General features: G+C 38.4%; 2 protein-coding genes across 2 annotated transcripts; one reads left to right on the top strand and one right to left on the bottom strand.

The window, feature by feature from the left end:
- Positions 1–333: 333 nt before the first annotated feature.
- fgf21 (fibroblast growth factor 21) lies at positions 334–2,299 on the top strand. The gene is made up of 4 exons (XM_077503613.1): positions 334–475; positions 560–637; positions 1,761–1,864; positions 2,006–2,299. The coding sequence occupies exons 1-4, from the start codon at positions 334–336 to the stop codon at positions 2,297–2,299; spliced, it is 618 nt and encodes a 205-aa protein (XP_077359739.1).
- A 1,797-nt stretch (positions 2,300–4,096) lies between these two features.
- LOC144004819 (potassium voltage-gated channel subfamily A member 1-like) lies at positions 4,097–10,438 on the bottom strand. Its single transcript, XM_077502396.1, has 3 exons — positions 10,389–10,438; positions 9,515–10,207; positions 4,097–5,260 (listed from the first exon to the last, which is right to left on the bottom strand). Exons 2-3 carry the CDS (start codon positions 10,148–10,150, stop codon positions 4,370–4,372), a joined length of 1,527 nt encoding a protein of 508 aa, XP_077358522.1. The 5' UTR covers positions 10,151–10,207; positions 10,389–10,438; the 3' UTR covers positions 4,097–4,369.
- Positions 10,439–12,246: the final 1,808 nt, after the last annotated feature.

Raw genomic sequence — 12,246 nt, forward strand, 5'->3', positions numbered from 1 at the left:
CGCTACTGGGAATTCTACTTTTTTGAAAGTCTTAAAAAAAACAAAAACAAGGAAGCGGGCCATATATAGTAGGAGAAATTCTGCTCAGCATTAAATCACACTTTGTCTGAGTCACGAAGAAGACCCTCCTTCCCTGGCCCCTTTATAAAGGCGTAAACTTCTTTCGAATTAACAGAAAAGAACTTGCTTTGCAGGAGTCAATATATCTCTTATTTAATTATTTTTGCCATTTCTTTTGTAAATAATTTATTAATTATTTTTGTATTTATTATTATTATATTTATCAGGTTATCAGTATAAAATATCTTGAACAGTTTGTTTTTTTGTCTCCAAATGTTTTGGTTAGCAAACAGCACTTTTTTGAGCTCTTTTCTCCTCACAATCCTACTTCCTGTCTCTCTGTCTTTCTATCTTGCTGACTCCAACCCACTTTTAGCATTTAACAGTCAAGTCAGGGAGGGGCATCTTTACACAGGTACAGTATTTCAGATTAGATATTCAGGTTCAATTTAGTACACATGGAAGTATGTTATTTTTATTTTTATTTATTTTTTTGCAGAAAATCACAGACGAGGGATGTACCTGCAGATCAGCCAGGATGGAAACGTGTCCGGAAGCGATGTTCAGACCCCTTACAGTGAGTGTTGGTTTTTGTTTTATGATCATCTCAACAGGCAGTATGGTTAGCTATTGGTTGGCACATCTGCCTCCCAGCTCAGCAATTCAAGGTTCGAATCTCAGCTTCGTCCTTCTATGCGGAGTTGGCATGTTCATCTCTGCGAGTAATCCTGTGTTCTTCCAAATCCCAAAAATATGCATGTTGGGTCATTTTGTACAATACAACCCAACGTTGGGTCAATTTTTTGGGGTTGTATTGTACAAAACAACCCAGAAAGCCTCTTTTCACCCAGCAGTTTAAAGAGCGTGGGTTAGGAAAATAACCCAGAATTTATTTGTGAGTATAATTTGTGAGATGGGAATGGAAAATTAAAACTTCTATGAATGTATTCAAGACTACAGTAAATGTGTTATATCCTCCTGACTACCAAAAAAAAAAAAAATGTCCAATCATGTTTATTTTGATATTCCCCAATCTTTGTGAAGTAACTGGAATACTACAAAAGGAAGAAAAAAAAAAAAAAGTTTTTATTTTTTAGCTATGATGTGTCCACTACAGAGGACATTTTTTAAAACTTAAATACTAGGCTCAAATACAGTTAAAATAATTCAAACAATACTTTAATGAGTTCTTATGCGTCTTATAGAAAACATGCTAACAACATTTAAAGCCTAAATTTGTTCAATAAAAAGTGTTATACACTTACTTTTCCTCTTCCCGAAAAAGTGCTTGCACTGAGGGAAGCCATTTTCTTTTATGCCCCACCCCTACACATTTGGTATCATTGGAAAGCTCTGAATGTCCTCAATAGAGCACAAAAGGAGTTAATTCAATCGTATGCACTGGGTGGGAGATATTCAAGTTTAAAAAGGTCCACTACAGAGGACAAATTTGAATTGCTGGTAGTCAGGAGGATATTACTTACCTGCTGTACCTACAGTCTAAAAGTATTTGGTGAAATAATGGCGAAATAATGGCATGGATGGCATGCATAGATTACTTTGAAAAAACAAACATACCCGATTTTTAAATTGGAAATGGAAAGGAATCCCATAATAAGAATAAATGCTATAAAAAATGGAAGGATGAATCTGAATCATTTAAGGCCTTCGTGTTCATTAATATGTGGGAATATTTACAGGTGTGCTACAGTTACAGTCTGTGCAACCGGGCCACATCGCCATCAAAGGTCAGAGGTCGTCTCTGTTTCTGTGCGCCGACAGCGTGGGCTCTCTGAGGGGGCAGGTAAGCCAAGGATGTCGTTTGATTTGAGTAGATTCATCCGGGTCATTCACAAAAGATTGCATCGTTATAACTTTTCTTAAAAAGAGGAAGTCAAACTACCACTCACACGCTTTACATCTGTGACGCTGTCTTCTCACGCAGACGCACTTCTCAGAGGACGACTGCACCTTCCGAGAGCTGCTGCTGGCAGACGGATACACCCGCCTCCTGTCCCCGCGACACGGATTTGCCGTGTCGCTGGCTCCCAGGCGTTCCCCGGATCGACACGCCGTCCCCTTCACTCGATTCCTGCCACTCAAGGATACCCTCCCGAGGGAGACTGCAACCCAGCAGGCGCCGCTGGTAAGGGAGATCTACTTCAACCTGGACTCTGGTGACCTTCTTGGAATGTCTCAGGATTCCATGCTCAGTCCTCACTTCTCAGCGGAAAAGTGAAGGGAAGAAAGTGAATTGTGTGCATTTAAAGATGAATTTTTAAGTTACAACATTTAAAAAATGCTACATTTGCCGAACTTCAGTGCAGGCAGTGGGCACATTTAGCCTGTCATTGAATAAGCAGTATAGAAAATGGATGGATGGAGTAAAAATGTGAAATGTTTTATCAACCCTTAAAAGGTAAATATTATTGTAGTTTATTTATTTAAGTGTTTGTTTCAAATGTATTTATGAAGTTTAAGTGCGACCGTGTGTTCTTGGGGAAATAAATATTACACAATGATGTATTTGTACCGCTCAGGCATTTTGTCAGACTGGAAAACAGTTGAGTGAAAATAAACTATTTTTATAACTTTTTTTTGGAAGTCTTTAGTATTTTCTTTAACTTTGCTTTTGCCTATAGAGATGACATCACTGCTGATAATTGGGTGACTATATTCAGTGGTGCCTTGAGATACCAGTTTAACCATGTTTGTATCTTGTACATTTTTGTTATTTGTTTAAATGATTATAATATTGTAATTCATGAAAACATACAGCAATTAAATATAATTCGTGCAACAAGATTAATTCATTAAGATTCCTTTTGATGTGTGACTTGGCCACCAGGTGGCAACATAATACAGCAACACTGATAAACGAAGAACCGTTTTTCTCAGCTTTTTTTTTTTTTTTTTTTTTTGGTAGAAGGTAAAGACTATGTCCCAGTCTACAGGTGTTGTTAAACCATTTGTGTTAACTATATGTTTCTTAATGTGCTTTAACACATCACAGATGCTAAATGTTAGCATTTCCCATTGTGTGTTAGCATAGCGTAAGTCAAATTAATGTAAGAAATGTGATTGTTTTAAATCCACAACATTTGTTGCATGGTTAGTTTGACAGAAAATATTAAATAGAAGTTGCTGTTGGAAATTCAGGGAAAAAAACAAACAAAAAAAACAAACTGAAAATAAAAACTGAACTAAGTACACTACTGATTTCTACGGAGCCCCTAAAGTGGCATGGGAGGGGAAAAAAACAAAAAAAAACTATATATATATATATATATATATATATATATATATATATATATATATATGTCACTTTAGGGGCTCCGTAGATTTCTGCATAATGAGATGTGTAATGTAAGATAAAAAAAATATATATATATATACTTTTTTTTTCTTTCTTTTTTTAAGAAGGTGAAGATTGCAGTCCTAAGCTTTTTACAATTTGCACCAACAAATCCTTAAAATCAACCGTTAAAATCTAATATTCCAGCACATTAATTTAAGTAATGAGGTTAGTGCTGCTTTGGTGGTGTGGAAATCATGTTCGTTTTTTAAACTGTAGTATATAGTACCCAATTGCGTGTACGACAGTGACTAACACAAACCAGCATGCGTATTGAAGTACACATGCCTTCCACGAGTCATCACTCTCATGCTATGGACAGAAAGGCTTCAATGTTCCAGGAAAATGGAGGATAAAAACAGATGTAGTACCGTAGCCGTGCAGAAGGTCAGTCATATATATAGATATGATACATTATATATATATATATATATATATATATATATATATATATATATAATGTATCATTTAGCAATAACCACCACTCTAGTCCAGATATTTAGTAAAATATATAATTTATTAAGCACGTAACAGTAGCATTCACGTCTTCAACAAATCACAAATCTGTTGCATGTTGCATTACAACACGATGAGGTCAATTAACTCGGGTCACACGGGCCAAAACGGCACCACTGCGAACTTTGTGTATGACCGGGAGAATGCAGAGAACGACGGCTTAAGTTTACGAGAGGTCTCAATCTGTTTGCAACATGAGCTTTTCGAAATAGAGAACATCTCAATGTTTCCAGTTGAAAATATGCAAAGTAGCAAAGTAAGACGTCACAGTGGCACAATTGTCAAAGTCAAGCAAAAATAAAAGCTCATTTGCAAGAGGGAACTTGAGAATAAACAACTTCTTCACGTTGTAAGACATTTTACTGAATTTGATTCATCACGTAAACATTTTTTCCCACGTCTTATCCCCATTTTATTATGTACATGAGAACCTCTTTTTCACACCTGGGTAACCAGGGGTTCCCTTAAATGCATATTTGCTTCTAATTCAGCACCTTTCCCCACATTACCAAGAGCGGTCCCATTAAGATTGTTATAGGTACCTCCAATGGCATAATAATCCCCCTCAGGATCCAGGTTGCCCTCTTGTGCCTCCTCCCCTTCTGGGTCCTCGTCAAGCGAGCTTGTGACATGCTGGTACCGGGATCGATCCTCACATTCCGTCTCCCGGTGGTAGAAGTAGCTGAAGTTGGACACTATGACAGGCACAGGTAGGGAAATGGTAAGTACGCCAGCAATGGCGCACATAGAGCCCACCAGTTTACCCCACACCGTCTCTGGGTGCATGTCTCCGTAGCCCACTGTTGTCATGGTGACCACAGCCCACCAGAAAGCATGCGGTATGCTGACAAAGGCCGTTTCGCTGTGGTCGGCCTCGGCGAAGTAGATGGCACTGGAGAAAAGGATGACGCCGATAAAAAGGAAAAAAATGAGAAGGCCGAGTTCACGCATGCTGGCCCTCAGCGTCTGACCGAGAATCTGAAGACCTTTGGAGTGACGAGACAGCTTGAAGATCCTGAACACCCTCACAAGACGGATGACTCGGATAATTGCTAAGGATGTGGCCGGGCTGGTTTCATTTTCCTTGGCTAGCTCTGTTCCCAGAGTGACAAAATAAGGCAAAATGGCGCTGAAGTCGATGATATTCATGACATCTTTGAAGAACTGCATCTTGCTGGGACAGCAACAAAAGCGCATGATGAGCTCAAAAGAGAACCAGAATATGCACACGGTCTCCACTATGAAGAAGGGGTCATGGAAAACGTTGGGGGGTGGAGGCATAGTCTCGGACATGTTCTTTTCTTGGCCATGGTGCTTGTAGAAATATTCCTGAGATGGCAAGAAAAAAAACACAAATAAAAACATTGTGAACATATTTTTGAATGGACATTAATTGCTACCAATACAACAAAAGTCTACACCAGGGGTGTCCTAACTTTTTCATTTGAGGGCCACATACAGAAAATCAGAAGGACGCAAGGGCCACATAATGTTATGAAGAGAATTGTGTTTAGTCCTAAAAATTGTACAAATAATTTATTTTTGTTTTTGCATACTTAGAAGAATGCTACAGTATATAAACTAATTTATTTGTAATATGGCAGTAGGGTTACTATAGTTTTGGAATTTTTCCATTTTAGTTACTTTTTATTAGTTTTCAGGGTCGTTCTGTTCATTTTTATTAGTTTAGTTCTTTGAAGAATGCTTAGTTTTAGTTTAGTTTGTTTCAGTTTTGGTATTATTTTATTTATTTATTTTTTAATGTGCATTACTTGTGTGCAATATTTAAAAAAACACCATTGGAGCAATGTCATCTGAAGGTGCTTTTGTATAGGCTGCTGCTAGATGATGTCACTTCCGTGTGACATACTTTCAACGTCATTATTCCGGTTTATATCAAAATAAATCTACCAAAAAAAATCACATTTAAAATCATCCCCAAAGGCTCATGCATTAAATTAATTACCAAAGACTTAAACGAAGGACATTTGCTATAATTATAGTTAGTTTTGTAAGCATAAAATGTAGTCAGTTAGTTTTGTTTTTTTAAAAAGCATTTTCGTTTTAATTTTATTTCGGTAACAATATTGTTTTTTGAATTTTAGTTTTAGTTGTTTAATTAGTTTTAGTTAACAAAAATACCCTCCCTTCTTACTTTGACCATCTTCAAACATTTTTGTTTTGTTTATTTTATTTGAACTAAGTCAAATGCCATTTTTAGCATATGTCGCAGGACACTGAAAAATGGACGGCGGGCCACAAATGGCCCCCGGGCCGTAGTTTGGACACCACTGGTCTACACTTTTTAAAACATTTTACATTTTACTCATTTTATACTACTTCTTCTTCTAACACTTAATTAAACCACTATAACTTTTTTTAATCATGGTGAGCAGACAAAACTTTGAACAAAGGAAATACAATGAATGTTACTGGAAGTTTTAAAGCAACTAATATATTGCTATCAAATTTATAATAATAATAACAACAACAACAACAACAACAACAACAACAACAACAGCAACAACAACAACAACAACAACAACAATAATAATAATAACTTTGAGACATCGTATGTGAAGGCAGGGCAGTAATGTTAGCAGTAGCAGGTGCAGTTGCTAACGGCTAGCTGAAACGAGCAACTGGTAAGGGTTACTTCAAGTTCAAGTCACTTATTTCCTTTGAAAAGCGCCTCAGTTGAGTACTCCACTCGATCTTTAACGCTCAGAATTTGATTTAAATGTAAATATTCTACAAGCTAGCTTTCCGTTTTTGTGGAAGAGGTGTTGGTATATTATTTGAGGAGAACAGCTAACCTTAGCTAACTTTAGCAAGTTCGGGGCATCTGTCAAACTTTGCTAACGTTACAAACAAATAGTAAAACATAAATAAACTCAAACAAATGAGTCGACCCCACAACTAATTTAAAGACAAAAAGAACCGGCAGCTATGGGTTTAAATTATTTTATAGATGAAACTAATGAAAGACATTGAAGAATTGTTGCCACTATAGCTTGCCATTTTATAACCTCAGATATGACAAGATAAGCTAGTGCAGGTCACCTTCTCGTCTGACTCGTACCCAGAAATCGAATAAACATGTTTGGCAAAACATTAAATCGTTTCGAAAGCTCGGCTATATTTAAATCCATTTTACACACTTCCCCCGGGGGATCCCGTATTCTCAGTATTGTGATAACCATAACTTCAGTATGTTGTTCACCATCTCATTGGCTGTCACTTTTGGCAGCCATCATAAACCAGTTGACATTTGTGGCTTTACATATCAATCATAGCTGCCCCGATCTCTCTTGCAGTGCACCTGTCTTTCCATTTTGCATGACAGTTAGCGTCACATTCGTGGAAAGAGGCAATTTACATTTAATAATAGGGCGTTAAAATGGACAAGGAATGCCGATGTATATTTAAGATAAGCCAGGATGGTTGTGTGTTTTTAATACTACTTTACATGCAGTTTGGATAAACCTTTTTATAAATGACATTCAGTAGTAGGTCAGCGACAGTGTTTATTACTAAAGGTGCGTATCGGGCCTACAGTATGTGGTCATCACCTCCGAGGGCTCTCCTCAAACTAAATATAACCTTGCGAGATGTCTGAAGAGAAATCCGAGAGTGTCTCGCTGTACCACTTCCCATCCATCTCTACATTCATCACCATCCCATAGTCCTGACTGTCAGGACGGTTCAGTGGGCCTCCAATCGAGCTCCCTTGGACTGGACAAAGTAGCAGTTACTTTCCTGGCAGCTCACACGCACAGAGGCGAGCGGCCTAACGCTGAAGCCTTGAAAGAATGCATTAACGCGACCCGGTGTATTCTACTCGTCCTGTGAGACCTTTTAATCTTCTGTTCTAAGCCGGCAGAAGACTTTGGCAGTGCTTCACCTATGTGTCTGGTCACCGTGTGTGACCTTTTCTGTGTAGACCTAACCCTGCGTTTAACTCATCTCCTATTCGTTGCATCCTGGCCGCACCCTTCTCTCCTTTCACACGTTCCTGAATTCAAGCATTATAAATGTAACACTGGTGAAGTCTATGCACAAGTCAAAGTGACAAGTGTCACTGTTTTCCTCTCACAGAGGAATAAGCTTACAATTTCTATGTAGAATAAAAAATGTGGTTGCACTAGCTTAGGGAGTTTATCATAAAACTATGATTATATTTGTACAAAATCATGTGAAAAAGCAGCATTTTTCAAGTCTAAATAAAGATTCATCATGGAAGAATGTGAACCTTATTCCTTTCTTATTTTTTAAAGAACAAAATCTAAATGTCTACTATGGCTCAATGATAAAATGGATTGCACTACTTTGTCTAGTAGCTAGGGGTGTTAAAAAAATCGATTCGGCGATATATCGCGATACTACATCGCGCGATTCTCGAATCGATTCAATAAAAAAAAAAATCTATTTTTTTTTTTTATTTATTTTTTTTTTTTTAAAGAGCTCAGAATTGTTCATTCGGTAGTCTTACCGATTCAACGTCTTATCATCATTGCCTTTTTTTTTTTTTTTTTTTTTTTTTTTTTTGTGTGAATCGATTTTTCAACTTCCATTTTTAATGGAAAAATATTCAACAAAACGTCTGACTTCGGGTTAGGATTCACACCTTGAGTATGGAAGAATGTTATATGAATGGAACATTAAGCCTTAATACTTTATTTTAATGCTGTTCAAACATTAAACAGATTACAACCTCTATAAGACTGAAATTTCAGATAAATAAATCATACATTTTCATATAAATCTTACACTCTACAAGCTTACTGATTAGTATTTTCTAAATTTGAATAAAAAAAAATCGCAACAATCGACTTATAAATTCGTATCGGGATTAATCGGTATCGAATCGAATCGTGACCTGTGAATCGTGATACGAATCGAATCGTCAGGTACTAGGCAATTCACACCCCTACTAGCAGCTTTGCACTTTCCGGTGAAAAATGCCGCTTCGGTGTAGAACCGGTCCGGTGGAAAAGCGGATATATGTTTGTATGTAAATTGTAGTCTGCGCGGTGCGCGTGTACGCATATGCTGTGCCCGATCAGGAAGTAGCCAGCCAATCACATTGCAGCGGGTCATGTTTCACTCAGTCGGCGCACGCGCGCTAGTTGCTACGGGAGAGCCAGCGGAGGACACGGCGACTTTCGAATGTACGTTTTAAACATAGTGCAGAGGGAGCATTAATGCACAAGCGGGATTTTTTTTCACCAGCACGCACTTGAAAGTTGCCCGCATTTGCGAGTGAAATGCTCACACTTTTTGAGCCCTGCTTAATACAAGATTAAAATGAATCCAATCATTCGATTCAATAATCAATAGATGGATCGATTCTAAAAATATTCGATAGTGACAGCAATATTAGGCACTCAAGTTCTTATTAGAGTGACGACGAATGCCAAATGTTCAAGTGCAGGACTCGTTTTAGCCATGGCCAAAAAAATCAGGTAAACTGAAAAAAGTGAAAAACAGCTTGACACTTATATCTTCACAAATGAGTACTATGTTTAGAAGCAAATCTCTGCTTCAAGGTCAATTGTCATTAGAGATGTTCACATTCCGTACCTCTCGTGTCTCTTTCTCAACGCGGAAGTCTGGCAGCGTCTCCAGGCAAAAGATGAGGATCGACACCACGATGACCATAACGCTGATGATGGCTATGATGCGAGCGGCGGAGGAGGATTCCGGGTGTTCAAACAGCATCCAAAGTCTTTTCTGCATTTCGTTGGAGGGCAACGGCCTCTCTTCCTCTTTGGAAAACCCTTCGTCCTCCTTGAAGCGGTTCATGATGTCCTCCCCCAGTTCGTAGAACAACAACTCATCCATGAAGATGTCCAGGGGGATGTTGGCGGGCCTCCGAAGCCTGCCGCCTGACTGGTAAAAGTAGAGGATAGCATCAAAGCAGGCCCGATTTCGGTCCAAGAAGAGTTCATTCCGCATTGGGTCAAAGTAGCGTGACCTTCTTTGGGGGTCGCCAAGCATGGAGTCTGGGAACTGGGCTAAGGTGCGAAGTTGGGTTTCGTACCGCATCCCCGAGACGTTAATAGCCAGCCTCTCACTCAAAGCCCATCTGCGCCTCTTCTTGTCTTTTTCATTTTTTTTAATCTCCGTCACGCCTTTTTCCACAATGTTTAGCTGGTTTTTCATGTCTTTATCTTTCTCTCCTCCTTTTTCCTCATCCTGTTGGTCACTGCTGTCCATCCCGTTGGATGTCACAAGTCTCTTCTGTGGAACTGCTGAACAGCAAGACTAAATCGCCTGAAAACAGAGTGATAGTCCCATGAGTGGATGCGGTTAATTAGCATCGCTAATGACTTTAGAAGTAGAAAAGGAGATGAGACAATAGAAGGACTTTGTCTATAGTTAAAAAAAAATAATAATCTACACAGACAATTTATTTTGTGATTGATTTTATAGTCGGAAAAAAGTTTCTACTCACTGAAAACAAAATTGAACCGTCACATCGTTCATCTGTTGTTTGTCCGTCGCTCTGTCATGTCCTTCAAATCGTTGTTTGTAGATCTGTCCTCAATAGTCCTGCAAAACTCTGAGCAGGTTCCGCGCCGACTCCACCACCACTTGTTTGCTCAGGGAACATCCACAATCTTGTCCGCCCGTGTCGCCTCATGTTTGTCCAGTCTTGAAATTTTTCGGGAATGCTGTTCTGAGGAAATTCAATCTCAGGTCAACCCCTCCCTTTCCTTTCCTTTCCCCCCCATTTTAGCAATGGAGCAACGCAACCTTCAGTCTCCGCTATCGGATGTCAAGTCTGCATGGGTCCCCTCAGCGTTGGCTTCACTAACAAGCTCAATACTCTGGCTGGGGTCCCTCACAGCCCTCCTATGGAATCCCCTCCGGATCCCTGGCAGTTTGCTGGCGCTCACTTCCACGCGGCTTCTGATCATCCCTCAACCTCAACTTCAAGAGTATTAGGTAAAGCATCTTGTGTCAGTAGTTTGTGAAGACACGGTGTCTTCTTCTAACCAGTTCACTGACATCATCGACTACAAAAAACGATACGTTTGTTCATCTAAGTTCATCAATTTAAACAGTTTAGTTCACTGATAACTCTGAAAATTTAAAGCCAATATTTTGTTGGATTTTTCCATTTCAAAGTTTGTCTGTGATACGAACAGCCTTAAAAGATATAGTCATATATGAATTTTAAAAAAAACTAAGGACATCATTAACACTTTCATAAATAAAAATATTACGATCAATCAGTGTAATAAATACTACTCAGTTAGCATACCATTAATGTTCAGTTGTTAATAATAGTAACAGTGATCACTGGGTAAAATAATGAAACCCAGTCTGCAGGCACGATTTGTAATGATACTATGTATTGCAGTGGTCGGAGTAAATTTAGTGTTGGTGTGTAAAACATACCTTACAGTCTCTTCTTCCCCCTTGAACTCACCTCTGCACACTGTTTATGACCACTAGAGGGAGATAGTGTTTTGGACCAAGAGAAGGGTGGGGGGGAATCTGCCAACATTTGCTGCATTTAGTCACAGGGGAAAAAAAACTAGCAAAATGGGCTGTTGCATTTTATCTTCCGTGTCTATATACTTAAAAGAATGTTCTTACACAGTAATAGATACATACTTGTAATGGCTGCACTATGAGGGTTGAAGATGCATCTGTGTCCTTAAAATGGCTCTAAAGATGTCATGTTTAGCAAAGCAATCATGAGATATTGTGATTTCATATTATATATCATGGATTTATTCCCATGATGAAGATATATGACTCGTCAGACCGCAATGCCACCTAATGTCCTTTATCAGGGACATAAAACACTGACATAGGAATTGTTGTCATTTTCATTGTTTCTCATTCGATAAATATTCCCCTTGCTGTAAAAACATGCCATTTAGGATTTGATGTGACAATAGATATAATAAGTCTACACACCCCTGTTCAAATGCCAAGATCCCGACAAATCACTTCAACTTTTTCCACAAATAATGTGACCTATAACCCTGTATAACCTGTTATAATATAACATTGAAATTTTTATGTTTTTTGAGCTGATTATTTTGACTTCACTACACTACACAATTCAGTTGTATAGGTCACATAATAGTGGGAAACATTTTCAGATGACTTGCTATTTTTCTACACCCCAAAAACCTAACATTTGAAAAGAAGTGTGCTTGCATATCAAGTGTGTATTTTTAGCCCTACAGTCAATATATAAATACCTTTTCCATATCAATTTCAAAATGTCACATTGGGATGTTAGCTGGCCTCCGCTGCCCACGATATCACTTGCTTTACTTCATCATTCTCAG

The sequence above is a fragment of the Festucalex cinctus genome, chromosome 17 (assembly GCF_051991245.1).
Source record: "Festucalex cinctus isolate MCC-2025b chromosome 17, RoL_Fcin_1.0, whole genome shotgun sequence".
In the NCBI taxonomy this organism is placed as follows: domain Eukaryota; kingdom Metazoa; phylum Chordata; class Actinopteri; order Syngnathiformes; family Syngnathidae; genus Festucalex; species Festucalex cinctus.

Coding starts and splice junctions, on each gene's coding strand:
- fgf21 (XM_077503613.1), top strand. CDS start 334: ATGTTTTGGTTAGCAAACAGCACTTTTTTGAGCTCTTTTCTCCTCACA. Junction 476..559: donor GGAGGGGCATCTTTACACAG/GTACAGTATTTC, acceptor ATTTTTTTGCAG/AAAATCACAGACGAGGGATG. Junction 1,865..2,005: donor TGGGCTCTCTGAGGGGGCAG/GTAAGCCAAGGA, acceptor CTTCTCACGCAG/ACGCACTTCTCAGAGGACGA.
- LOC144004819 (XM_077502396.1), bottom strand. CDS start 10,150: ATGGACAGCAGTGACCAACAGGATGAGGAAAAAGGAGGAGAGAAAGAT. Junction 5,261..9,514: donor TTGAGAAAGAGACACGAGAG/GTACGGAATGTG, acceptor TTGCCATCTCAG/GAATATTTCTACAAGCACCA.